The sequence below is a fragment of the Strix aluco genome, chromosome 1 (genome assembly GCF_031877795.1).
Source record: "Strix aluco isolate bStrAlu1 chromosome 1, bStrAlu1.hap1, whole genome shotgun sequence".
Lineage (NCBI taxonomy): Eukaryota > Metazoa > Chordata > Aves > Strigiformes > Strigidae > Strix > Strix aluco.
In genome coordinates this window covers 128,560,564-128,587,601 of record NC_133931.1, presented here as the reverse complement: position 1 = coordinate 128,587,601, position 27,038 = coordinate 128,560,564, and the positions used below count along the sequence as shown (strand labels likewise).

Genomic DNA, 27,038 nt, shown 5'->3' with positions numbered 1-27,038 from the left:
AACTTATTGTGTGAAACGGCAGTGCTGGAGTCTGTGGGTGTACATGTGGCGTATGCTCCCTCTTTGGCATTCTTCCTGAATCCCTGCAGGATGGAGAACACAACACAATTTTTCTCTGAATCCCATTTATATTTAATCACCAGCTGAAAAAAAAATCTGCTTTCCCAAGTATATGGATAGGGTCTCCGATTTTAAGGGCTTTTACCTGCAACCCAAGCTTTTATGTACTTTCAGGTACATTAGATTTTATGAGATTTTATGAAGATAATCGCAGATTGACTTTCCTTGACCTTACCTGTCCTAAAATAGAAATTGTAATAACAGTACTTACCTAATAAACATGATTGGTGTCTTTCTTCATGGTGCTCCCATCCTACAAACTTCATGTCACATCCTGCAGGATTATTAGTTGCCAATAATTCTGATCTGTCAATTTAAATTCATGGGTTCTCCCACAGGTGATGATCCCTCAGTGCTTGACTGACAAAGATGCATGATACCATAAAGGAAAATGAAATATTAAAGTCAGCCTTCAGAACCATTTTCACTTGGGGACATGAATTTTTAGATATTACCAAAGAATTTTCACATAAACAGATTCTTGAGAGAACATTGGTGACAAGGTGGCGCTTTAAAAAGAGAATTTTTTATTTGAACTGATTTTCCTAAGAAAAATCTGCTCCTTAGCATTTTGATTTCTATAGTTGTGTTCTGGGAATACCTAATTTTAAGATTAAAAATGGTGAATTTATTTAGGAAAATCAAGAGGAGCATGATAAAAATAAATCTGCATGGTGAAGAAAAGGGACTGAGGGGTTGCTGTCTGGCTGTTGGAGTAGAACGAAATCACCGTGTTTGCTCCGGTATGTGGCGCTACTACACCTAGATGTTTTAAGCAGGAATTGGCTGACAAGAAGGAATCAATGCAGTGGCCAAAGAGCTGTGCAACTACCTGCCGTTACATACCTTTAACTGCGTTTGAAATGTTGGCTGTTTCACTGTGGGATTGATCACGCTAATACATTTGATAGTGCATAAAGCAAGCAAAAAGAGGAAAAGCTTTTCTTAACTTGAAAACTTACTGAAAGCTGTTTTGATTAATGATGTGAAGGAGCTTTCTTAAAGGTAGATCCCTTGTACAGCCTTCCTAATGCTTTCATCTCCTTGGTTATGAAGGCTGCTTTAGAATTTCAAGGAGCAATTACATCTAATACAGCTTTAGCTTCTTTCAATGATACGAAGAGTCCAGAGATAAGCTAACTATATTCCAGTCTTCCACATGTTTTCTTCTATATAGCTGTGTAAGTTCGAACATGGCTTATTTTTTTGAAACAAGATTTTGAAACGGTGTTTACATTGCTTAGCTGGAAAGGCTTCCAGAAGGTAGCTAGTTATTGTTGTCATTGCAGAGCAGGTTTGTATTTGCCTTTAAGTACTGTATATATTGTTTTCATGACAGAAATTATTACATTTCCACTTGAAAGAACAGGCTGTTCCTGTCATGTTCCACCAAAGCATGTTGTGAAACCCTAATAGGCCCAATTTTACTACATATTAGTCCTATGTTCTCATCAGCTGTGCCTTCCTTTAGAGCGAGGAGGTTCTCTGGAACTGTTAACAGTTACACATGCTTAAGCGCTTCAGACAGCATGATCCTGGGTACATTAATTTTCATACGTGGTAATATACTGCACAGAAAAATAAAGTTTAAATTAGAGTCCTGAGCTGTTGGGTGACACTCGAATTTAAGAAAGGAGCAGCTGCAATTTAGTTACATCAGCCCTCTCCTGGTATAGAGCAGACCGTGTTCCTTCAGGCAATGTCTCATGCAGGAGAGTTACCGATGTCAAACTGCACACACAGCCTTGCAGGGAGCTGTTGGTTTTGTGCATAGGTTCAGCAGGTTTTGATTTCTACATGGACCCGGTGTTGCAGAGTGAAGTGGTTTTCTCCTGTGTGCCAGATGCAGCATTTTCACTGCACTTTGAACAGCAGCCTCTTGAAATTTCATGTCTTTCAAGAGAAGGAGTGAAGCTGTGAAGAAGCCCAAGTCTTGCCAGTGCCTCAGATAGCTGACATTTGCTGTGAACTTTTGAACAGCCTTCACAAAGATGCAATTTCTGTGAAGCAGTGATCAGACCGGTGACATTTGGAGCGCTTGTTTTTAAGTTGCCCTGAACACTACTTGCAGACAAAGTATTTGCCACACATTGTGCGGAAAATAAGCTTGTCTTCTACTTGAGCGTTCCATGCAAGTGTTTTCCTTTGGCTTTCAAATTTGGTTCTCTAGAGTAACCCTGTTTACCACTCCTCATGCCATAGGTCTTCAAAACACTTCACATTTCATAGATCCTAGCACTATTCAGGGCAGATTCTGGTCTCTAAAGTTAGTAGATGAGGAAATCACACTGCTAAAGGCCGCAGGTCTGCAAGTTATTCCTCGTAAGTGGGCATCTAGACTGAAAGATGAAGTGAAGTAGCTCAAGAAACTCTCTCCAGAGCACGTAGCATTGAGCCACAGGAACTCCCAGCTGCCTTCTCTTGGCAAGAGCCATTTCCAGCCCTCAGTAGGTGAGTAAAATGACTTCCTTCCATTATATGCAATAGGAAAAGGGCTGGGACATCCCTTATGCAGTAGTTCTCAGGTTATGAACTGTTATTCTGCAGAGTGATGAACTGCACTGAGACACCAGTGAAGTGGGGGATTTCAGTGTTTCAGGATCCAGTCCTTTAGTGCAGAAGTCGGTACAGGAATTCTGGAACATTTCTGAGATGATATCGATAGCGTTGCCATTTTTTGTAACTGGTTTTGTTGCATATCCCCAGCTGTAGGAATTTGTGACATAAAAGGCAGCTACATGCAGCATTATAATCTGACATCAAACAGCAGCAGTTTAGAAGGAAACACAGAATTTCAGTGTATTTGCAAAAATGCTTCAAGTTTAATGATATTGGCTGCTGATGGTTTTACTTTGACAAACTTTGAATAAGCTCTAGTGCCTTTGAAGGTGAAAGACTGATGATCTTCCTTGAAAGCAACAGTCTCCTTGGAGAGTTTAGAAAGTGTGTATGCAACGATTGAAGAGTTCTCTAAAACATCATCTGCATTTCAGAATATGACCTAATTCATTGATTTAAAGAGGTGATTTGAATATATATGTTGAGAAATTTGTCAGAAAAATCTGTGTAAAGAAATCTAAGCTTTAATTATGTAAGACAAGATAGCTGTAATAATCCTCATCCTTGTAGAATTCAATTTTGGGCAACCTGTCCTGAATTAGGCACAATAGATACCTAGAACAGGCTCCAGAAATCCAGTTTGCTGAGTGTGGAGTTGCATCAGTTATCCAAGGAGGAGTGCCAGGACTGAGGGAGAAACAGAATTGCGAATTTATGGACAGAAATTTGCCCTTAGGAACACACTTTGCACTAATAGAGCATCTTCCACTATAGGAAGCCAAAGCCTTTTACAGATTTTAATACTCTAAGGTCCCTGACACCCCTTAATTAAAATGGTATTTTTAACCTTATTTTACTAGCGGGATATAGAAGTTATTTTATATAGTGTACTGGGTCTGGCTGGGTTAACCTGCAACATACATACCCACAGGAAATCGACAGCAGTTGGAACAATAATCTGTCTCTATTTTTGGTCTTACACTTCAGTATCTGAGGAGGCATCCTAACTGGTGTATCATGAGAACATGTATGGAAGAAATAATTAGAAATGTAAGTAAGCTTCTTCATAAGCTTCTCTCCCGCAAAGGAAATGGAGCTCTTCTAAACATGTGTGTGAGCCTAGTTCCTTAGCAGAGAAAGCAACTGGCCAGAAACAAACCAACAGAAGAGTCTTCAGCCGCTGGCACAGCTGGGCTGCTGCTGGCTGGAAGATGGGAGATGTGAGCATCAGTGCGTAGCAGCCAGCACTGGCCCCAGCTTCTGGAGGGGATGTTGTCAAGTACAAATAAAACAGCATCTGGTAACCAAGTTATGGGTTATTTTTAAATAGTGTAAAATTGATCTCAAGTCAGGGAGTTTCTACAAAAAGGGCACTGGAATAGTGGATGCACATTGTGCCTATAAATTCTGGGCTGTATGCCTGTTTTCATTTTGAAACGTTGTCTCTGATGGGTGCATGTTCTGGTGGGCGGACAGGACTGTGGATGGAAACCTCCGTTTATAAAAAGGGAAGAGCGTTCATGTTACTGACTTGGAGAAAGATTTGCTGTCCGTTGTATTTTCCTCCCTCTGACAGCCCCCTGCCTCTCCCCTTCCCTCCCCAAACACACCCAGCCACCCACCCACCCGAACGCAGTCTCTGCAGGTGGGACCCCAGCCCAGGCTCGGCTGACACCCAGCGCCTGCTGCAGAAAGAGGTGGGGCTGCCACAGCCACAGCTCCCTCCCGCCTTCCCCACTGACCTGAGTTCATGCTGCTGCTGCTGCTGCTTTGCCAGTGGCAGCATTGTCCCTGTGCAGTGTAATCCCGGCATCCTCGGAGCATCCAGCAGCTGCCGGGCACTTGCAGCCCTGTCAGGAATTTTTCTTCTCCAAGTGGCTGACTACTGTTTGAAGGCTACTGACTTCCATCTCATCACAGAACACTGTGAGTATAACTTCTGTGGCTCTTTAGTTACTGCCTTTGTGAAACTCATCTGTCTTGTACTGAATAGACTACTGAAGTAGTACTTGTCTTGAACTACTAGTATTTGAACTACTACTAGTAGTTCAGAGTCTCTGTGAGGTTTGTTGTGGTCTCTGCTCCTGTCTGAGGTGTTCAAATAGACCTTTAGCATTTTAGTTTTTAGCTGGATTAAAACATGAAATCAAAACAACTGAAAATGTTGGTGGCTTCCTGGCTGCCGTTTTCCTACTTTGTAGCTAAATTGCTAGTGTGTCCTTCTTTTAAATGCTGGTGCCTAGTGAAGTGGAAGTGTGAAGAGAAGCATTTCCATCCCTGCTTGTTTGCTGGAGCCATCTTTCTAACAATCCAAGGAAGAGAAACTTTAATGCATATTCATAAGCTCTTGGGATACTGAGGCAGGTAATCCTGTGGCTTGCTGAAATGTAGCTAGCAAGGGAAGTTTTAGAAAGGAGGTAGGTGGGGGGCTATCTGTCTCTCTCATTCCCTTGAGTCCCAAAGGTGAGGTAAAGGAATACATGAGTTTAGGGACCTCAGATGGTTGCAGCAGTGTTAATGGCACATTCAAACTAACCATCATCCCAGAACGCTGAGGCCACAGCAAAAGGGCCTGTTTCAAGCTGTCCTGTTTCCTGACTGAGCTTGGTATGACTGTGAACTCCATGGTGTCACCACAACTCTGTCTTCTTATACACAGTTCCCATGTATGTTGTAGTATCTGTGGGTTATCCTCTCTTTAATTGCATCACTAGGAGTTGCAGAGAGGATGTCAGTGTGTTAACACTTCAGAGGCATCACAGACTAACTTTTCATATTGCCAGTGCCCAAAGGCATTCTGAGTTGGAGAGCACACGTGTAATTCTGGCCAAGTTCCCAATAAAATTTGCACAGTTGCCCAAAATGTTGTTTTGTATCTGCAGAAAATCTCACATAATTTTGTAATTGTGTTTTACATTCTGAATTGGAAACTGGAAATGAGCATAGCACCAACTATTTGACATAGAATTGATTCAGGACACCAAAATAAGGGACACTATCTGAGACACTTGACTCATTTTTTTCTTAAGACTTCTTCCTGTGTTCACTTGTATATCGTTTGTTTGTTTTCCTCTTTATGTTTACTATCCTCTTCCACTGCACTTTATCTTGATAGGAAGGACTGAAAAAAAATTTATCAGGTGTTTTAGTGATGTTCTGTCTAAACCTGCTTTGAGCATATGGAATATGCATCGTAGGAAAACTGCTGTTTTCCCAGATGGAATCATGTATAATAATGACTACATATTCTATAGCATTTGAAGTTGTCATTATGCCTCCTGTGCTATTACTCTTTCCATCTCAGGTTGTCCAGATAGTTTCTGTGTTTTACATATATGCTAGAAAGAATTGTGCAAAAAGTTTGCTTAATCTTCTAACATAAGCCAGAAAGAAATTTGCTTTTTCCGGTCTTGCAACAGCTCCTGAATGAGTTCATAACCTGCCCACGCTCACCCAATACAATGTAATGATCTGGTTTACTGTTCCGTCATCACCACCATTCTGAATTGGACTGTTCCATGAAAGACTGGCTATTTCTAACGCTGTTACTTGTTTGCACTTATTTAAAATAGTATACCAAAAGGGTTCTTTAAGCATTTGCTATTAATCTGATTTTACTGATGATCTAAGCACAGGAGTTTAAGGGAAGAAGTCTTGAGCTCAAGGAGCAGTTCTGATGCAGGCTACGATCACTTCAAACTTTCTGCTTCGGGTTTTCATGTTCTAAACAGCATTAACAATTTCTAGGTGCAAACCTAGCTCCATTGTCAGGGTTTATTGACTGGTATATATTCTATGGTTTGAAAAGAAATATTTTTCTGTATATATGCATAAATGATCTCTTGGGGTACTCTTGAAAGTTATGTGAGAATGAACTACATAATGGTAGAATCACTGTGATTTTATACACTTTCTTTCAGGTATCTTCTTGGAGTATGGAATTTCTGTGGAAACGAAGGTGGTATCTTCAGCTGGGGTGTGTATTGATACTGAATTTGGTATATGCCAATCCAGACTATCAGAAAGAAATTCCTGCAAGCCTGGGTCAGATTGACCACCAGTGCTGGGAGGTGTCATCCCATGGACTGGTGGAAATGAAGAAACTCAAGGTAGCAGATACAGTCATTGATCTCTGGGACTTCATGATGTTCCTGAAGGAATCCCCTAAGCCCAAGCACAATGAACTCTTCAACGATTTAGCCCAGAACTTCTGGGATATGTATGTAGACTGTGTGCTCTCGAGATCCCATGGAATGGGCAGAAGACAATTAATGTCTCCCAAATATGCTTCCACATACTCACATAGAACTTTAGAAGGTAACTACAGGATATGGTGTTAGTCTGTTATGTACCAACATTAAACTGAACCACTGTTCCATCCTTGTCCTTGATTGTTTAGACAACTCAATACAGTCATTTCCAGTTTTCTGTTTCTACTTGTCAGAAGTATTTGCATCTTCCAGTGGTAGCTACTTTCACAATATGTCAGTCAAAAGTAGTTAAGGTACTACACTTCTCTATTTAACAAAGTGTAAAAAATGATGGGTATGCATGTGGGAGTGTGTGGAAATGGATGCTGCATTCTCTGTTTATCACTGTGTGCATATAAATGACATTACGATACTAAAAGTTCCCTGGTACTTGCACTTCAGGCTCAACTTTGGGGAATCATCCCTCTGTGAAAGGGAGGCTTAAATCTCCAACCACTTGAGCGCTGTTCTTCCCATTAAAACTGTTGAGACATAATGTGTTCTCATGGTCACCATGAATCATCAAACAATGACAAATTCTGGTCATCATGGTCTGGGATGAGTCTGAACTGAGATCATATAGGTGATTGGCTTTACATCTTATTAACCAATTCTAGATCTGCTGCCTTCCTTCATCCTCAGCAATAAGACTTTTTCTGATGTACCCAGACATTTTAGTCTCCAGAGTGAACATGCATAACACTTAATCCTAGCATTCTTAACCATATTGCTTGGAAAATAATTATGTTTCTTTCATAATCTTGCAGGGTCTGCATTCACCAACCCATTTTAGGCCAAAATGGGAGAAAATGAAGATACCTCAGCAAGGCAACATCAAAATGAAGGAGCACAAAAACACAGCATATACTGTAGATGCTTTGACAAATTCATTGGCATGGTTCAACCTTTTTTTTTTTTTTTTTTCTCTTTGTATAAAGTATGGAATCACTGCTAAACTGATAAGTACATGAGGTCCCACATTGTCACTTTTGCTTTCCTGTCCTGCAGTCTACCAAGGTTGCATTTTTCCCACTGCATGTGTGAATGCTTTTGTGTTTTGAGTCAACACCTTTGTTCTCTCAGGTAAGCTTGTAAGTCTGAACCAGTGGCGTATTTTTGTAGAGGCTCATTTCTTCCAATAATTCTCTTTTTTAAAAGTTAAATTTGATGGAAACCCAATATATTTTTATACATTAAGCAACGGAGAAGATGTCAACAAACATTTTATACAGTGTCTTACACACACAATCAACTTTACTTTTAAGAATAGCAAAAAAGTGTGACATCAAGCTAAAGGGAAGAATTATGTTCATTGTAATGTCCTGTGCAGTCTAAACTTTGTATTTTATCACTGCTTAGTCTAGGCTATGGATTAATTAAAGTATTTTTCTATGCAGCAAAGTTTGAATAGTAGTAATTTTCTTGTCTATTAACATGTTATTTGGAAAACCACTACTACATTACATTAAGAACAGTAACAACACTGATCTTTATTTATGCATTCATACAGGTAAATTAGGTGATACAGTCCATCCCTGTCATAGCAAGCAACATCACAATTGAGAAGAGACCTATGTGTCGAGTGGTTTGACAGAGTGAGAGACTGGCTTGACTACTGCTCCCATTATAAGAAACCATCCAGCATAAATAAACTAATTCAGGGAGATTAACCAGATAGTTAATCCATTTCTCCTGATCACAGAAGGCCTGAGAAGAAATGGGAATACTCAGAAATGCTGACTGTTCTCTGCTTTACTCCTTGGGCAATGCAGCTTGTTCAGTCCCTGTTGTGCCCTAGCCTTTTATGGGATCCCAACTGGGTTTAATTATTGTAGGAAACAGCACTTACACAGTGACAGCATATAAACCTTCATAAGTAACAAGAAATCCATCCCACATAATGCCTAACTCATACATAGTTTGTAAAATACCCAACAATTCCAATAGATTTGTAAATGTTCATTTAGGTAAACACAATATTGAATGGCATCTTGTAAAATATGTCTCCTACAGTATTCTGGAGAGGGTACAAAAGTAGTGAGAAATTTCTCTTACCCATGAATAGCACTGTAAGTTCCTGATACAAAAAGTATTTTAAATACACCTTTTCTTTTGAGCAAATAGAGGGAGTCATGACACACCCAAACCCAGCAGTTTCAGGAACTGATACATTATGATGAGCAGCTATTTGACAGCCATTGTCTAATCTGTTCCAGCAATGTCCAGTTTATAAAGCTGGGTACTGCATTGCATTTGCAACAAATAAAGTGTTTTAACTGTCATAAACCAAATAAATTGCCCTTGCTCACAACTACAAATAATTTTATTCATCACCTACAGCAGTGTAAAACTATAATAACACTTTAAAGGTAGTGTTTCCTACAGAGTGATCTTTCAATTGAATGCCAGAGCAAGGTATCCTATGCAGTTTTAAAAGCTCCATCCTTCCTCAGACTGCAAGCCTTTGTTGTCGTTATCTTTCTATAGGAGACAAAGGTGCTTAGGATCTACCATAACTGGCTCCAGAATGTTTGAACAATCTATTGCTACAGTCACCCCACAGCGTCTGCCACACGGGCAGGTGATTGTTAACAACAGGAACGCAGGATCATATGCGGCAGCAGCATTCCAGGTGGACATACCTGCTTTGTCTATGACAGAAGCATGGAAAGCCGGCTGGCTGCTCCTGGGGTGTCTACGAGAGCGATTAACAGTGAACGGGATGATCTTTTCCTCCACCAGTACTTGGCCCTCCCTCTCTTCCCATCCCTGGGTTACTGCAGGAACAGCAAGCCCAGTTTTCTTGGGTTGCCCCCCAATAGCCAGACCATAGTCCATGGCTGGCTGGCAAAATCAAATGCTGTCTATGCTGCTCTGAAGCCTTGTGCTAGTATTCCTTTATGAAGTATAAGCATTTTGGGAAATTCTGTCCCCTTCCTTCTCCAGTTTTTGTCACAATTAACAAGAGCATTTGCAGCTACTTGCCTGCAACATCAGGGTGTCTGTAGCAGCACAGCGCAGTTGGGGGAGGAATGCTGTGGGGCTCACTTTGTGCCCCGTTTAGTTTTTATATAAGCATAAACATAAACTGACTTCCAGTTAAAAGATCTTTTATATCCATACCTTGGCTACACTGTAGTGCTGTAGCTTTTGCTCAGAAATTGGAAGGACTTACATGAGGCCTGTATGGTTTTTCTGGAAAAAATGGGCCAGTGCCTTGCTGCCAGTAGTAATGAGTCACCCACAGATTCACATATATACAAGCATGTAAAAAACTTCTAAATGTCACAGTCTTTTTTTCTCCTAGTCAAATATTTAATGTTGGATTTTAATTGTGAAAAGACAATGGAGCATACTTTCTGTGGCCCCAGTGCGTAGATATATTTTCACATTCTCTAAAGCAGTAATAAAGCCGCATAGCTGCTGAAGAGCTGTCAGAGAAATACAAACACAAATAAATGAGCAAGACTTTACTTGACACAGAGGACTTTAATTAGATAATCTCTATATACCTTAGCTTACCTTTCATGCAGGCAGGCAAGAAATACACATACAGGCTTGTTTAATAAAACAAACTTTATGCAGATAATTTTGGGAAAAAATATCATAATGAAACCAGATTATACTTAAAAATTATCAGTTAGCAAAGGACCAGCATAAAAATTAAATTAAATTAGCACAGCTCGATTTAATTTCTTTAGCTTTAAGTACTAGATGACTGTCTTACTCTACAAAGTAATGTTTAACAGACCTGTCCAGAAGAAAATGCTTCTGATCTTTGAAAACTACAGATGGAGATTTATCTAAAGTTTAAATACCACTTCATATGGCTGTTTTATTTCATTATTTTCTTAGGGTTCTTATTTTTATAGAATTTAGGTAGACAATTTTGAAACAAAAATCTCTGCCTTTATTTTTAATACCAGTACTGCTATGTCTTGTTACAGGGACAAACAGATTTTTAAGAAAGGCTTATACACACCCCACTCCCATCCCTCTTTCAGGACGTAAAAAAGGGAATTGGAAACTAAGTTCTACCTGATTAGCTCACATTTATTTCCATTAACAAAATGAAAGCTTGTACTTTTCCCAAAATTTTGCTTACAGGCAAAAATGACAGACTACATGCCAGAGCTTGTATGTCACAGAGCCCCTTGCAATGTCACAGCAGTTTATGCCATAGCACTGGATAGCAACTGGTTTTAAAATGAAGTAACAGCCTCAGGGAATCTTGCTGTATTGTAATATAGCAAAGTCTGGCTTTGCCCAAGTTAGGAAAGGAGACAATAGCTTAGAAACGGAGTCATCTACAAAAAGGTCTAGCGCTCACAAATTTGTGTTGGTATTCTACAGGTGCTAGAGTGGAAAAGGATGAGTTCTTGTTGGAGACAATATGGACAATAAACCAAGAAATACTTAGAATAGTAAGATCTGTTAAAGAGCTGTGAGAAACCGATAAGGAGCGGGACATTTCAACATGTCTCCAACAGGCCTGGAGAAACTGTTGGCACAGACGAGCTTCTTAGTGGGTCTTTAGATGAAAGCTGAGAGAATAGAAGTCAGAAGTCCTGATGCTAAAGGTGGCAATTCAAGAAACAAAATGGACTTGGACAAAAACCATGTGGGTACACTATCCAGGAAAATGAAGAACCAAATGTGTTTGTGTGAAGGCTCATCACCCAGCTCAACGAAAGAGATCATTAAACTGCAATGTGTGAAATGTGTCAACAAGAGATGGAAATCTAAATAGTGGACCTACTGATAGTGGATCAGAGTAATCTGACACTAGCACACAAAATTATTAGACTCAACATACCTTTGTACCATACTGTACGGGGTACTTTATTAATAAATCATCCCCATGCTTGTATTTGTTAAGACAAAATATAATTTCACTCTCAAAAGAAACTATGCAATTCATCAAAGCATTACAAACAGATTTTATCTCGTATCTAAAATATACATACAGTTAACTAAAATATTAAAAGCACTGTTCAGAACACTATTCTACAGGTACTGAATCTTTCTTGACTGAGTCCAACATTTTAACTCTTTTGATCTTTTTTAAGGCTCCTTCACAAACAGAGGGGTCTGTAACAGCCAGTGGCCCTCCAACTAATTGAGGAGGTGTACTTTGGACAGTTACTAAGCGACCAGATCCGATCTGAAAAACAAAATAAATACATTGCTTGACATTCATGTTAGCATTTAAAATGAGATGAGAGTTAAATCATGAACCGTCTTTCAAAAATATTATTCAGCTGGTGGAGATGCATGCTGAGGTTTCAGAGGTCCACTCAAGCTATCCTTTATATTGAATTCACAAATTGTTCCCATCAATACAAAGGAAAAGACAGAGTGGTTTTTCAGCAGGTACCTTTATGTACTCTGCTTTTCTGCCTTCATGTCTGATCTTACAAATAGAGCAAAAGAAAATCAAGCCTTTATTACATTACAAGTTTGTTGTGCAATGTCATTTGCATTTGTATATAATATCAGCCACAGTTTTTGTCCTCAGAATTTCGATATACACTAATACTTCAAAGAAAAAATATGGAACAGACCCTGTTTCTCTCAGAATGCAATTGTCTGTAACTACTGCTCCAGGAAAACTCCAAGACTGAAAGGGACATACACTTTCCAGTCTCATTACTACTCTTTATACTGAACAGGTTTGGGTCTTTGAATAAAAATCCCTGAGTGACACCTCTATCTTCTAACCATGACCTACTAAAATAAACAATGCAATTCTTTGAGTGCATGTGGCTCACATGTTTGATTACTTGACCTTGCCTGGTTTGCAACAACCATCTTAGCTTAATTTTCGTATCTCCCTACTAAGGGTGTTCAGCAGAGAGGAGGGAAGAAATTGTTCCATGAAAAAATTTGCCAGCCATATTTGTCATCTGTAATTCTAAGCAATGTACCCAAGGAATTTTGTCTGATGTTGCTGATGTGTTCGTTTTCTTAGTACACTTGTTCTGCAAAACGGAATAACCTCTTCCTTGTTTTTGTCTACAGTTATTGAAATATTGATTATAGAACCATGAAGATATTTTCTCATCAAATCCTCTCCCTCCAAAGAAATGAATAATCTTGGCTTGAGGTCCACGTCTTTAAAATAAAATCTAACAATGTATTTTTCTCTACCAAGAATTTTCAGAATATTCACGTTTATATCTAAATTTTTCAGATACTTTCTGCAAAATATTGCTGATTAACAGTCTCACTGATATGTGCATGTAACTAAATCATTTTTCCAGCCCACTTCATCTTGCATTCACAGATGTGTCCCTCCATAACTTTTGGAAGTTTAGGGCAAAGATAATTTGATAAAAATCCAGCACTCTGAGACCATGCTTCCTAGTAAGCTCCTCCTTGCTTCATCACATCAAACATGAACTGCCTCTTTTCTTTTTCAGGACGCAGCCACCTTAGTTGTCATCACTCATTCATGGCAGAGAGCCCATGATAATAGAAACTCTTGCTTTGAAAACAGCACCTCTTGTTTTTTCTTCCTTGTTTCTCCTTACATGTAAAAGTAACTTACAAGCAACCAAGATGCTATCCCTCCCCCTGAAATCCTCCTCAGCTGTGATGCTTACACAGAAATCGTTCAGCTAGCTCAAAAATAGATACTGACTGGAATGGAGATTCTTCCACATCCTACCCCAGCTTGTCAAAATTCAACATCTAAATATGCTGTTACACCCGAGTAAGATCTTAACAAGAGCTTTTATTTTCTCATTCAAATTAACTGATAGAAATGAGAAAAAAAAAAAAACCTTTTCTGCAGATGCAACGAGTGGCTTATCTGCAAACAGTCAGGAACACTTTTACTGACAAGGGATACCTCTACTGATGTATTAGATTTACTCAATGATAAATGAAGGTTTTGACCTCAGCAAGGTTTTCATAAAAGGCTGTCCCACAAGAGGTACATGTCAAGTAGCATAGGGACCATCTTGCCCAAACTTTTTATGAGTAATCTGCAGATCTGAATCTCATCTGTTGTTTGAGGATATGTCAGAAGGAGAAGTGTGCTTTGCAGGAGATACAGATTCTTTCTTACATACTTGGAGCTTGTCAACATAAACATTATTAAAGAAAGAGTGAGCAGCAGCACATATACAGCCAGAATAAACCCCAAACCACTTACATGTTAATGAAAATAAAAGTGTCACTGGGGTTTACTTACTGTTGTACTGAGGCCTTTAATATCAGTAGAATGCACTGCTCCACTTTGAGTCTTCAGTTTAGATCTGGAAGCCTCTACTGATTTTTCCTGAAGCCTTTTGGCTTTCTAAAGATAGTTAGAAAAAAGGCAAAGTTGTTTTAATCAGAATGAATTGTGTCATTTGCACTTGTTAGAAAATCTACAAACAAAATGACAAAATAAATGAGATGATAATTCTATTGTCCTTTAATCTCTCTGGTTTGTGACTCTCTCTTCGGGACCTGAAAACAGAATAAATGGACATGGCTTCGCAAGGACGAGAAGGGAATAATCACTTGCTATGACCTGCGGGCTTATTCTAATGTGGCCGTATATGCTGTTAGCCTTCATCACCACAAGAGCACACTGTTGCCTCATGTTCAGCTTGTCACCCCATACATTGTACACATCTACTTCGCCAGTCAGTCCCCAGGCTGTACTGATGCATGACAACCTCAGTACATCCCAGATGCATGACTTCACATTTTCTTTTCCTGAACTTTTGGTCGGCCCAGCCCTCCTCCAGCTTGTCAAGGTCCTTCTGAACAGCAACCCTGCCTCCCAGCGTATGGATTGCTTCCTCCAGCTCAGTGTCATGCATGAACCTGATGAAGATGCATACTGATCCAGTATCCAAGACATTAGTGAAAACGTTAAATAGGATCAACCCTATAACTTACTCTGAACAATATCACTCAAAACTGACTGCTAGTTAAACTTTAATCACTGACCACTGTCCTTTGAGCCCATCACTTCAGCCAGTTTTTCATCCGACTTGTAGTCTGCCGTATGTAGTCCAGTCCATATCTCCCCATTTTGGCTACAAGGAGACTACACAAGACTGTGCTGAAAACCTTGCTAAAGCCAAGGGAAATAACATCCATCTTTCTCCTTTTCCAGAGCAAATAATTTTATCACAAAAGACAGCCATGTCAGCAAGGTATAATTTGTCCTCGGTAAATTCATGACAGCCATTACCAAACACCTTCTTGTCTCTCACGTGCCTAAAACAGCTTCCCAAAGACTCAGTTAAAACTAACCAGCCTGTAGTTCTCCAAATCCCTTTTCTGGCCCTTTTTGACTTCTACTTCTAGCACAAGATCTTTACCATAGGACAAGGAGGTGCTTGCCCATGAAGAAAATTGTTATCTTTTGCATCTCCTTTAGGAAATGAAAAAAATCAAATTCAGCTGCCAAAGCATTTCTTTTAAGCCTGATTTTGTTCATTCTCCAGCTTAGCCTGATCACCTAACCAGAACTCTAATATTTTTTATGTTCTTTTGGAAAAGCACAAATATTACTAAAATAAACTCCTTTCATCATAAAATATTTCCCATCTTGAAAGATGTTTGCTGTACTGAAAATAGGGAATGAGATATTACAAAAAATAAAGTAAGAATGACCAGACCTTTGCTTTCAACAGTTTCAGGACAAATATACATATACATATATTTTTATATATATATATATATACACACACACTGCCCCCCCCTCAACTGCAAGTGCATAACCAATGTTGATCCCCAATTCGTGATTGTAATCAGAAGAGCAGAAGAATCAAAGATTGCCTAGCTGTGCCAGTACATTTTATGGTTCATTCTTCTATGTCTGTGTGAATATAAAATTTACTACAATTTCTACTTGAATACTCTCATAATTCATTAAGAAATGTGTTTGGAACTTCGCAATTATTATAACTACACTGTGGATGTAAATTTTGCTCTATCACTCAGACTTCTTACCTTCAATGCCTCATAGTTTGATGTCCGAGCCAAGAAATTTTCCCAAGATTTATTTACTATTTCTCTCTGCTTATGGATAGCTTGGATCTGTAATACAAATGAGATTTTCAAGATGCAACACAATTCTCTTCTCACAAGCTCTTCTGAATTCTTTGCTTGTGCTGTTTGAATAGTATGTTCACCTGTGTCCCTTTGGCTACCTTAGCTCATCCCTCTCCCCTGAGATTGGATGATAATGTTGTAGTAATGTACTTGTCCTTTAAAAACTTTACTTATTCATCATCTTTAAAAAAAAAAAGAAAAGGCTTACCTTCTCTGTGCAAACTAATTTTCCCCTCTTCCAACACAGATGTTGGAAGAGCTCTTTCAGGAATACTTTCTCTATATTCTCACCCTCAAATGCTGAGTAACAGAGGTGGAATCAGTTCTGGTGGCAAAAGCGCAGGCATCATAATGCACGACAATCCCTCAAAAACAGTAGCATGAGATTTTAGACAACTAGACCAACTTATCTTACTCCTCAGAAAGCACAAGAGGATAAGACAGCAGATGAGCAAAAATGCCAAATGCTTGCCTTACAACCTTGTAACGGGTTGACGTAGTGCTTAGGGATATGGTGTAGATGAGAACGGTCAGTGTTAGGTTAATGGTTGGACTAGATGATCTTCAAGGTCTTTTCCAACCTAGATGATTCTGTGATTCTGTAACCAAAGCTGGAAAACGTCTATACCTGCTCACTTTCAACATGCTGGGAAGCACAAAGCCCTACTTTCTGAAGTAATGATGCTCTGTGAATATTCAGCCAAGGGAGCTTATAACAGAGGCATATGTTTCATTTTAAGAAGTAGAAGTAGTTGTAATAAGTACTTTAAATTGTTATCTGCTACAGATTAAGAGCTGCAACTCTATGGAAACATAATGATCACTTCCTACTACACCATTGCTGGTGCATCACTGATGATATTGCTTCATTTTTCACGCTACTCTCTAAATACTGGCAAAATTATACAAATTGGGAGAACTGAGGCTAACCTAATAACTTAAAGTTAAAATTTTACTGCTGAGACAGATTAAAATATCCTCAAGCAGTGGACACATATAGGATTCTCAACATTATATAGTAAGCAAATCTTCGTATAAATTGACAAAAAAGCTTACATGGGCTTTACTTGTTTAAATACTCCTTGTCTTACTTTTGTATATGTTTTTTCCTCTTCTTGGATTTCTTTGTGGTGTTGACTTTCAAGCACTTCAGTTTGCAGAGTAGCAACCATTCTTCCAGTATCTTCTGATACCTTTGAAATAAATTTCAAGGCCTCTTCATCTGGTGTAACAGGCCTGAATTCTTCTTTTAGTTCTGCACACAGTTCACGCCAAACTTCTCCAACCTGTGTGTGAAAAATTTATCTCTTTTTTCAGTTCCAATTATTCAAAATACAATAGAGCAACCATCTCTCTCCTTATTGTTTCAGTTCCCAGAATTTTTATGCAAGGTTAGACTTCAGTAATGCTATGCCAAAGTCATTCATGGTAATCCTCCCTAAGCCTTCCCAAGCCCAAGCTTGACTCCACAGAGGAGTAAAAGGAATGCTGATAACTACAGAAATTCAGAAGAAATACAGACAGCTACAAGATACCAAATTACAAGAGTGAAGTGTTGTGTTCTACTGGCTGCTTCTTAAAATCTCAAATTGCACACGGTATCAGAGCAAACTGCAACATGAGACATAAATGAAAGCTGGAATTATCAACTAAAGATTGAGTCTTGCTAGTTCCTGAACATTTCAAACTCTCACAGATTTTGTTCCTAAGCAGAAAATTGACATAAACGAAGCATCTTTTGAGCAGGATCGCTCCCACAAATCTTGTTATCCTGTTCTTCTTTCCTATAGGCACATCATTCTTAACTTTTGACAGTATGGATGGATACTGCATTTGGGGACAAAGATGGGAAAGCACAGAAAAACCTTTATCAGAATGTGTATTTAATGTCATTTTTAATAGGAAACTGCCCCCGTAACTGATCTTACTGCACAAAGAGACAGTCCTACTCTCCAGCCCTTTCCCAATTTCTCACTCCTATCCTGGCACATTCCTGTTTCTTGAGCTGGCAAACAGTTAAAACTATTTTTTTTCTGAGTTATTTTTAACTAGCATTGGTTTCTAGCCTTATTTTCTATGCAGTCACAAACATTTGTAGCAGTACAAAGGAAGAGTCTGGGGAGTGCTGCAACGATGGAGGTGGTATTGTTTCTTTTGATGGTAAATACTGGCTTACACCCTCTCTGAAACTACAGGTGACTTTTGAAGGCTTATTCGTTTATTGTATCCTGAGATATACTTGCTATTTTGCAAATGCAGGTACAGCAATAATATCTTCTTCCACAATACTCACTTTAAAGTCAATGTAATGCTCTATGATAGCAAGTGTGACAAAATCCTTAGCAGACAAGCCAGGTAAATTTTCAAAACCTAGAAGAATATTAACCATGTCAGTATTAGCAGCATGAATTTATCTTAAAACATAACATTTAAAAAAAAGACACCATCTTATTTGTCATATAATCACATGCAAAATCTTCATCACACATACACTAGTCAGTCACTCTTCTAATCCTGAGCAGGCTTTTGGTGATAAAAAAATGTTTTCTCCATAATAAATTCACTCTATAATAACTCTTTACTTATGAGTGGCTCCAGTGACCTTCCAATCACTTGGAGAGCCAGGATAGTACTGCATTTGCTGTGCTTTTGTGGTAAGGGTTTGATCTTCTGTTAAAGCAGACAAACAGTTGAGTCCACAGGTCACAGTCTCTAAAGAAGAAATTCAGCACAAATGGAGTTTGTTTTAGATGTGAAGTAGCCAACAGGAGAATCATATTACAAGGTGTCCGGTACTTTGTTTCAAAGCTGTGTAATGAGGGTGTCCTCCATCTCATAGACTCGAGCCTTGAGCATAATGCCTTGAGCATCATGACTCCATCTTTTAAAAAATATGTTTACAATATGTCTAAAAGAAGAAGGTAGAGAAGTATGGTTGCTGAGACTATGCCTCATTTTTTGCATGCTGAATGTTAATTATACTTGATTTTTTTTTTTTTTAAATCTCTATATAGTTTATAAAATCTCATTCTAGACTTCACCATACCATCTCTGTGGTAACTGGGAATGTAGCATCTGTCTATTAAGAGTATAATTACATCATGTTTTGAAGTTAAGAAATACCATAAATAAAGACCAATTAACACTGGTTTTCTAGATCACCATGTTACAGGCTGTTATGGAGCATAACTACAGTAAGAGGAAGACGCTGAGAAAAGGTTATAAAAATCTTTCCTTTTTTTATTATCCACTTTCATGTCATTTCAGTACTTCCCAGGAGAGACTACAATGTATATAACTAACATGAGGTATGTGTGAATACAGGAGAAAGCTGGATCAAAATCTCATGCCTTTTTGTTTTAATAAAAAATTTAGCTGTGATCCAACATTTAACATAATTAACACTAATAAAAACTTGTGAGAACCTGGGTTACAACAGAGGAAGAACTAGCTATAGTTTATTAGAGAAACTTAAAGATGTTTTCAAACTGGTTGGTTCTCTAGGTTACCCAGGGAACTGGTTGAAGCAATCTCAGAACAATTACTGATCATCTTTGAACCTGTGGAAGATGGATGTTAAAAAACAAACATAATGCCTATTTTTAAAAGGGGAAAAGGACAAGCCAGAGAATATGGGTTCAGTTCGGTTCCTGAAAAAAGACCGAAACAAATAATTAAACAAATAATGTTTATGCAGCTAAATGGCAACAGTGAAAACATTTATATCCAGCATGAATTAGTAAAAACTAACACCTAGCTTTTGTCTACAGCCAGATAAGAAATCTTATGGATGTGGAAGAGTTTATCATTTAAGAGTTTATTTTGACTTCGGTTTAAGTTTTTAGACAAGGGTGTAATGAGTATTCATATTCAGTGTGCAAACAATATAGAATTAGGAAGGACTGAAGCATTTTGAAGGAAAAGATTAGAATGCAAATTAATCTTGCCAATCTGAAAAATTATCTAAACCCACAGAATTTAATTCAGTAAGCATAAATAAAAAATTCTAAATGTAGAAATAGTCATCTGTACAAATCCAGATGACTGTACAAGATCCTAAGTCAAATGAGCAACAAATATCATGCCACTATGAATACAGCAATTGTTATATTAATGTCAGAATGTTTATTTACAAGATGAGTAGAATAATGTAACTCTATTTGGCTGTGAGGCTTCTGCTGGAGTACTGTGTTCAGTTTTGGGACACAACAGATCAAGAAGAATGTGAACCAATTGGAAAGACTCAATAGAAAACAGTAAGAACAATTACAGGTTATGCTAGAAAATGAGATCAGTGAGTAACATCTGCAGAAAGCAGTATTTCTTAATCTAGGGAAATAAAAGTGTTAAAATATGTGAAAGAGCTTGTGGGAAAACAAATTACAGAAAATTTCAAGCAAATCTTAGGTTTAATTCTAGGAAAACTCTTCGTAGTGGTAGGAACAGCAACGTACTGGGGAAGTTCTGAAATCCCCATCAATAAGGACTTTTAAGAACAGGATGAGCAAGCATCTATTAATAACAGAGTGTTCACGATGCATCTGAAAGTTTCTTTTGACCTTTTTTTTTTAATAGTGAGTTTATTGATTGCCAGTGAACAAGTTCAGTTTAATGACAAATATGACACTGACAAGGCAATTCACTCGTCTTACCTAGCTTGCACAACAATGAATAAATTTTTGCCCGTATGTTTTCTGAAATTTCCATGATGGCAAAGCTGGGACAGCTGGCAGGCATGGGGACGACCTCTTGTTGTTTCTGGAGGCTGCTAGCAATAGGTCTCTTCATGTCTAATAATTTCAAAACACAGAACCAGAGTAGAAGAATGAGGAGGTAGTATGTTCCCAAAGCTATTAAACTTAGAGGAAATTCTATGTACTGAAGTATGAGGATCTTTAGCAGGCAGCTATGGACATATTCTATGATGCCTCCTCCAAAGGAAGACAGTTTCATCTTCTTTGTGGACACTATGTAAATAATTTTGATAGTTTGGCCAGGAATTTGAACATAATTTGGGTCAGGAAATATTAATCAGAATGACTAAAGATTTGTGAGACCATAGCACTCTTCTTACTTCTTTTCACAACATATAACAAAACACAATGCCTTTTGTGGAAGAAATTAAGTAGTTTAACTGTCCAGTATTAGAAAAACTGTTCAGGATACTAGTCATGGTTCTGTTCATTACCTGGTTCATTCCCAGCTGATGTAGAAAATGCCATCTAGTGGCCAGACTCTAACGAAATAGAAGGTATTTTGGGTTTGGTAAGAATTACTGCATAAATCTATAAATATTTTAATTTACTTTCATCAGGATTCAGACTGCAAAATAAAATACTGTTTTTGTTTTACTTTATTCAGTGGAACTGCTCACAGTTTCACATGCACCATAAAACTTACCAACAATCCTTCCATATCGATCACGTTTGACTCCCAGCTCCAACTCCTCCTGTCTCCATAACTGTATTAGAAGGTTAGCTGCTGTTTGATCTTTCTCCCCTCGCCAGGTACTGATGTGGGAGGTGGTTTTAGGGTTGTCACAAAATTCAACCAAGATTCCAAGAATTATACTGTACAGGTTCTTTTGCTTTAACTTGGTGAAAGGAAAAGGAAAAAATGTTTTAAACTGTTCAAAAGACAGTAATGTCTACCTTCAAAAAAAAAAAAAAGAGAGAAATCGTGTAACTGCAGTCAAGAGTAATCAAGTAACTGCAAGCTTTTCCTCACAACTATTTGCACAAAACTGGTGTATAAACTTGTAAATCTTTCAAGTTGCTGGAATCCTGCCACGTAAAGTTCCATAAATCAAGGAATATGACAGGAATGAGTGTAGGATCATGCAAGATGCACATACCTCTGCGTAGGATTACATAACAGGTTTTGTACACATGCCTCTGGGCTCATACGCTGGAGAATATACTACTACCAAGATTTAATTTTGTAAGAAACAGACTCTGAAGGCAGTGGCTGAGCGGTACCACACAGCACCTGTTCTATTTTGTGGCCAGATCTTTTAGCAGCAACTGCAAGGGCATCAGAGGCTGGCAGTACAACTGGTGAGAATGAGGAGGGAATGAAACACGGAAGGTGCATGCTTATTTTGTGAGGGGTGAAATGCCTGTGCCAGCTCTATGTCCAAGACCCACAGAAGTAGCTATACATACAAAATACATGTACAAAGTAACTTTAAACATCCAAACTTTCAAAGCCTCAAAGGGTATACTAACTCTGCTATTACTAGCTTCAATACGAAGTAAGAACAGAGATATCATCCAGAACAAGAGCATAGTTTGAGTTTTCTTTTTAAAAATTTTTAGTAAACTTAAAACTCTGTCAAATACTTATTTTTAAAAAAGATACATGGAAAATTCATCCAGTCATTTCTCAGCAGATATCCTGGTTTGTGATTACCCTCCTATCTTGGGGAATTATGTACACTGGTCTCTTTGTTAGTTGTATAATAGTCTTAGGAGATACTGTAATAAAAGTAATGCAATTTTCCATGTTGTTTTACTACTCTTTCATTCTATAACAACAATAATAAAAATACCTACTGCCAACAAATCCAGGAGGAGAAAAATGCCCTGCTTTTCAAGAAAATAATCCTCTGCAATGTAACATCCAACAACACAGGACCTTAAACAGAAATAATTTCACTGTGTAGAAACATTTTTATGCTTTAGAACATTCTACAAGCATCCAATTTATTTCACTGAATTGCATAAATATATTTGGTATGCAATACGCTTCTTACCTTCAGGGAGTAGAAAAATCATGTTTCACATGCCTTTTCATTTACAGTGTATAACTAAATATACCTTACTTGACTGCTCCTTCTTCTCTTGCAGGTGGCACACCTTCTTTGTAGCAGCCCAAGAAATCTGATGGCTTCACAACGGATTGGGTTAGAATATGGATTTGAACTAAAACTAACTCAGTAAAAAAGGCTAAAATTCAGCTACATGATGTCCCTTATTGCAGGGCTGCATGAATATTTCTGCCAGCAGAATCAAGAGGGTGACACAAGAAAGACTGATTTATTGGCAACAGTGTTTGCTTCTCCCAGCTTAAAATGATCATAAAACCAGCATTCATGTTGCTATTGCTTCCTTATTTCCTCACTTACAGCCATTAACACAGAAACTGACAGGATCACCTGCATCAGTCTTTTATCCCAGACAAACATATCATTTGGCTTTCAATGTATTTATCAACCCCTGCCTTAAAACAAATTCACTTTCGGTTATCCTCCTATGTATTGGCATTCTCTGATAGCAATCTTTAAAGTATTTCTAGCCCAATATAGCCAGTTTACAAACAATTCTTATGCTTACACAGTTTTTAGCTAATATTGGTCTATTTTTGCCTTCTGTTTACTTCTCTGAAGTTATTTACAGACTCTAACCATACCCCTCTCTTAGAAAGTCTTAGGTAACTCTGCATGTCAGAAGGTCACTCTGTGTGGGGAGTTAGACTGACATGTAGGGAGTTAGGTTTTCATACTGAACCCTTATTTACATGAGAATACATGCACAATATTCTGTTTATTTTGTATAATTTTTAATTAGTCAAATTGTATGAAAGATTTTTATACATTTTAAATAGAAGAAAGGCCTGTATGTGCAGGGAAAGGCCATAGTATTGTAGACCTTAAAAATACAAGACTTGAAAGTTTTAAAAGTTACTGCTGTGATAATACTTTACTAACCACAAGCAATCGAGTGCACAGAAGAGGAGACAATTGTGGCCTAATCCACTATATAACTTCTTTGGATCCATCTGAATGAATGGGATAAGTATATCCACTCCTTCATAGCTGAAGAGTTCCTGTTGAAATGTTAATTAAAGCAGTATGTTTCTTAAATACTTACGAAATAGCTACATATAAGAAAACACAAAGGAAATTGAAAAAATTTATTATTTAGATTGCAATAAATTTGGCCCACTTCTTAAGAGCAGGATATATTCCTTATGATATACATACATACAAAAGAGATTTTCAGTTTTTCCAAACTGCTAATCTCACTTGTTAACACACTTTTGTAAATTAGCAATTAAATAGGTGAAACACTTCCTAGTGGAAATGAGTGATTTTGAATTTTAACTGTCACTGTCACAGAAACCACTTATCAGACCTGACTTTTTAGTGATGAACTACAGCTGACATCTGCTTTTGAATGCAAAGAAAAAGGAGTATTCTTTAAATGAAAACATACCATGGCTTGACATTTTCTGCACAGCATGAGGTAGAAGGATACATACCTTTCTGTGGAGATCGTTTTCACAGAGAACAGACAAAAGAAATAATATATTAGCTTGGATTTCCAGTAGAATGGCATCTTCTTTCTCTTTAGATTTGTTTGCTGCATACTTTAGGATGTCTATAAATAAATATATTTTATATATGTAAATATCCTATACACAAGTCAGAATTCTGTAAGAGGTGCTCATTTTAAAAAAATCAAATTTACATCAAGCGATTTTTAAAGGAATCTACTTATGCTGTTCAGTTTTAGCTCCTGTGTTTTATAAGTTTATGGAAATGCAGCACTCTGATGCTGTAGTTTCATGGACTTTACTCTTGCTGACAGAGTTAATGATAGCAGTTTGCATTGACTTCTTCCTTGTTTAGTCTCTGTGCTGCCCCTTGTATTGTGCCAGTGCAATAAATTCAGGGAACTATCTACTGATCTGAATTAAGAAACTCTTAGAAAAAGGCAATGAACTTACTGATTTCTCTACTGTACAGCTTCACAAACTGACAGTGGAAACGTGAGAGAGACATAAAATACCACTACTGTTGAGAAAATCAGCCTGTGAAAGAGGACATTCAAACACAGAACTCCCCCAAAGAAAAGTTACTTGAATCTGATATGTAAGGCATAGTGTTAATTTGGCTTTCACTGTAAATTCCCACAGAGTTTTCACTGGAGTTCAACTTTCAACTGAGGATCTAAAACCTTTTATTTCTAGGCTTTCTATTAGAACATACTCTTTGAATTCTAAAGGATCTTACCTATTTTGTTTCTTCCAATGTGAGTCTTTCAGAGTACTGGATACTTTTTATTATTGTAAGGAAATAACTTAAACCAGTGGGTATTGGAACTTAAAACCAAATGTAACAGTGGGCATGTGTTTCTGAACAATAAAATGCTCTAAAATTGCAGGAGCAGTGGTTAAGCAGTTTTATTCTGCTTTTATTCTTCATGATGTTATTCATATAAAAGTACCATTGTTATTAATTTTCTTCTAAAGAGGAGTTGTGGAAAGTGGGACCATAATAGACTTAGATAGAACAAGACTCATGGGTGGAGTTCCTAGGGGCTACCACAATGAAAATAAGATGTAAAAAATACAGTATAATAAAGGGAGAAGGGCCATCTTTCACTTTGAAATTCAACACCTATGCTTCTACAGGTGTCTGTTTTGCTTAATTAGTTCAATTCTGTGTGTTAAAGTGTAACAAAATTCAGAATAAGATCAATTACATCTTGGATTAATTGTGAAGTTTTTTAGTTTTTTGGCAGTCAAAGGAGTAACACACTAAAATCACAGGGCACAAAAAAGCACAAACACTCTTACTGTCAACAGAAATGTACTAATTTAAGTACAGCAGTACAAACTGTGCTTTACCCAGCAGCTGGCTAATTGCTCCCTGGTCACACAAATTAAGGTTCACAGCATCATCATGAAGGGACACAACAGATCTCAGCACTCTCAGGCTGTAGCGCATTTGTGCAAGTTTGTTGCCACGACCACCTCTTCCATGGAAACTGTTACCTTGACCAAAGAAAGGATCTGTGGAGCAACCACAATGAATATTTTTTTTGACAGACAGCGTACGTTCAGAATAATAATGTGCGAAGAAAAAAATGGCTTATTAGTGTAAGCTAAGAACAAATAAAAAAAATCCCTTAATGTTAGACAGGCTTCTTGTTTAAAGCCATCTAGTAATGAGCCCTTCTCTATAGGTCAACCTTCTGATCTCCATTAGACCCAGATGAGAAATTATTCCTGGAAAAACTTACCAATTTTATGATGAAAACTAACTATCCCCAGAAAACCAGTCAATGAAAGTGGGTGCAGTTAGTTATCTTTTTGCTTAGCTCATACTCTTGGCTGATGGCCACAAGCCAGCTTTATTCTGGAAGCTGTCTTACTGTGTACAGTTCTAAGTTTGACTTATTGCACCCTGCCTCTTGGCAGGAATGACTGGTTGGACTTGTTGCCACAATAAGTGTATCTGACGAGCTTAAAACATGGGCAGTAGAGATGTGTGGCCACCCACATAACTGAAGGAATATCAGTATAGCGGTACACAAGAGATGGGGTACCAGCTTATCCTTCTGTAGAAAAAAAAAATATTACGGTCATTTTTTTAGAAAGATTCGTTTTCTAAGTGACCTACTGAAAAAGAATCATTCTAACTTCACAAGTTTTACATCTTTCCTTCTTGTCAAAGAAAGTTAAGTCCAGCTGAGTTGTGTTTTGAGGTTACTGTGCATGAAAGCCATGAGCATCTACTCACCTTGGCCTATACACCATTCTAGAAACACAAGGAGAAGAGTATTCGCTTGGCAGGACAAATATTTATCTACTAACAAGGGAGCCACTGAAGCTAAAATAGCAATTGCATGAAGCTGTAATTCTTCATATTGGGCAGCAGACCAGTCATGAAATCCAGGCTTTTGATTTGGTTTTACATAATAAAGCAAAGCTGGCATCACATCATTTTCACTGAGAAGCTGCAGAATCAAGACAAAAGAGAGACAGCTTACAGATTTCACATGTAAATAAGAAAAATTGAAAGCAATGAGTCAACTTTATCTGTCCTACACTAAGAAAATTATTTTTTATTGAGAAAATATGTCATGAACGCTACAAGTACAGACAAACTCTGTTTATATTCTGTAGCATTCCCACAGACTGTGGTTTGTTAAACTTTATTATGTTCTTCACATGTATTTCACTAATGCTTTGTAGCCATTTGACAGCTAATTTTCCTAGCATGGGCTAGGTTTGTAACTTTTCTAACATACAAACTGTATG

General features: G+C 37.9%; 2 protein-coding genes across 3 annotated transcripts in view; one reads left to right on the top strand and one right to left on the bottom strand.

Moving 5' to 3' along the window:
- Positions 1-1,288: 1,288 nt before the first annotated feature.
- FAM237B (family with sequence similarity 237 member B) lies at positions 1,289-8,277 on the top strand. Of its 2 annotated transcripts, XM_074849013.1 has the most exons (3): positions 1,289-4,605; positions 6,600-6,996; positions 7,697-8,277. In XM_074849013.1, exons 2-3 carry the CDS (start codon positions 6,615-6,617, stop codon positions 7,720-7,722), a joined length of 408 nt encoding a protein of 135 aa, XP_074705114.1. In that variant the 5' UTR covers positions 1,289-4,605; positions 6,600-6,614; the 3' UTR covers positions 7,723-8,277. The 2 variants fall into 2 exon arrangements, with proteins under 2 accessions (XP_074705114.1, XP_074705122.1); XM_074849021.1 differs by lacking the exon at positions 1,289-4,605 and having other exon boundaries at positions 6,347-6,996.
- Positions 8,278-10,404: 2,127 nt separating this feature from the next.
- Positions 10,405-27,038, bottom strand: part of CFAP69 (cilia and flagella associated protein 69) — a 30,183-nt gene continuing 13,549 nt past the window's right edge. Inside the window, exons 12-23 of the mRNA XM_074814884.1 lie at positions 26,518-26,734; positions 25,623-25,787; positions 24,252-24,370; positions 23,698-23,816; positions 22,544-22,625; positions 21,390-21,582; positions 20,642-20,779; positions 18,283-18,359; positions 17,081-17,275; positions 15,888-15,974; positions 14,128-14,232; positions 10,405-12,093 (exon numbers count right to left, since the gene is read on the bottom strand). Coding sequence (XP_074670985.1) covers positions 11,932-12,093; positions 14,128-14,232; positions 15,888-15,974; positions 17,081-17,275; positions 18,283-18,359; positions 20,642-20,779; positions 21,390-21,582; positions 22,544-22,625; positions 23,698-23,816; positions 24,252-24,370; positions 25,623-25,787; positions 26,518-26,734 — 1,659 coding nt within the window. The 3' untranslated portion in view covers positions 10,405-11,931. The remainder of the gene's footprint in view (positions 12,094-14,127; positions 14,233-15,887; positions 15,975-17,080; positions 17,276-18,282; positions 18,360-20,641; positions 20,780-21,389; positions 21,583-22,543; positions 22,626-23,697; positions 23,817-24,251; positions 24,371-25,622; positions 25,788-26,517; positions 26,735-27,038) is intronic.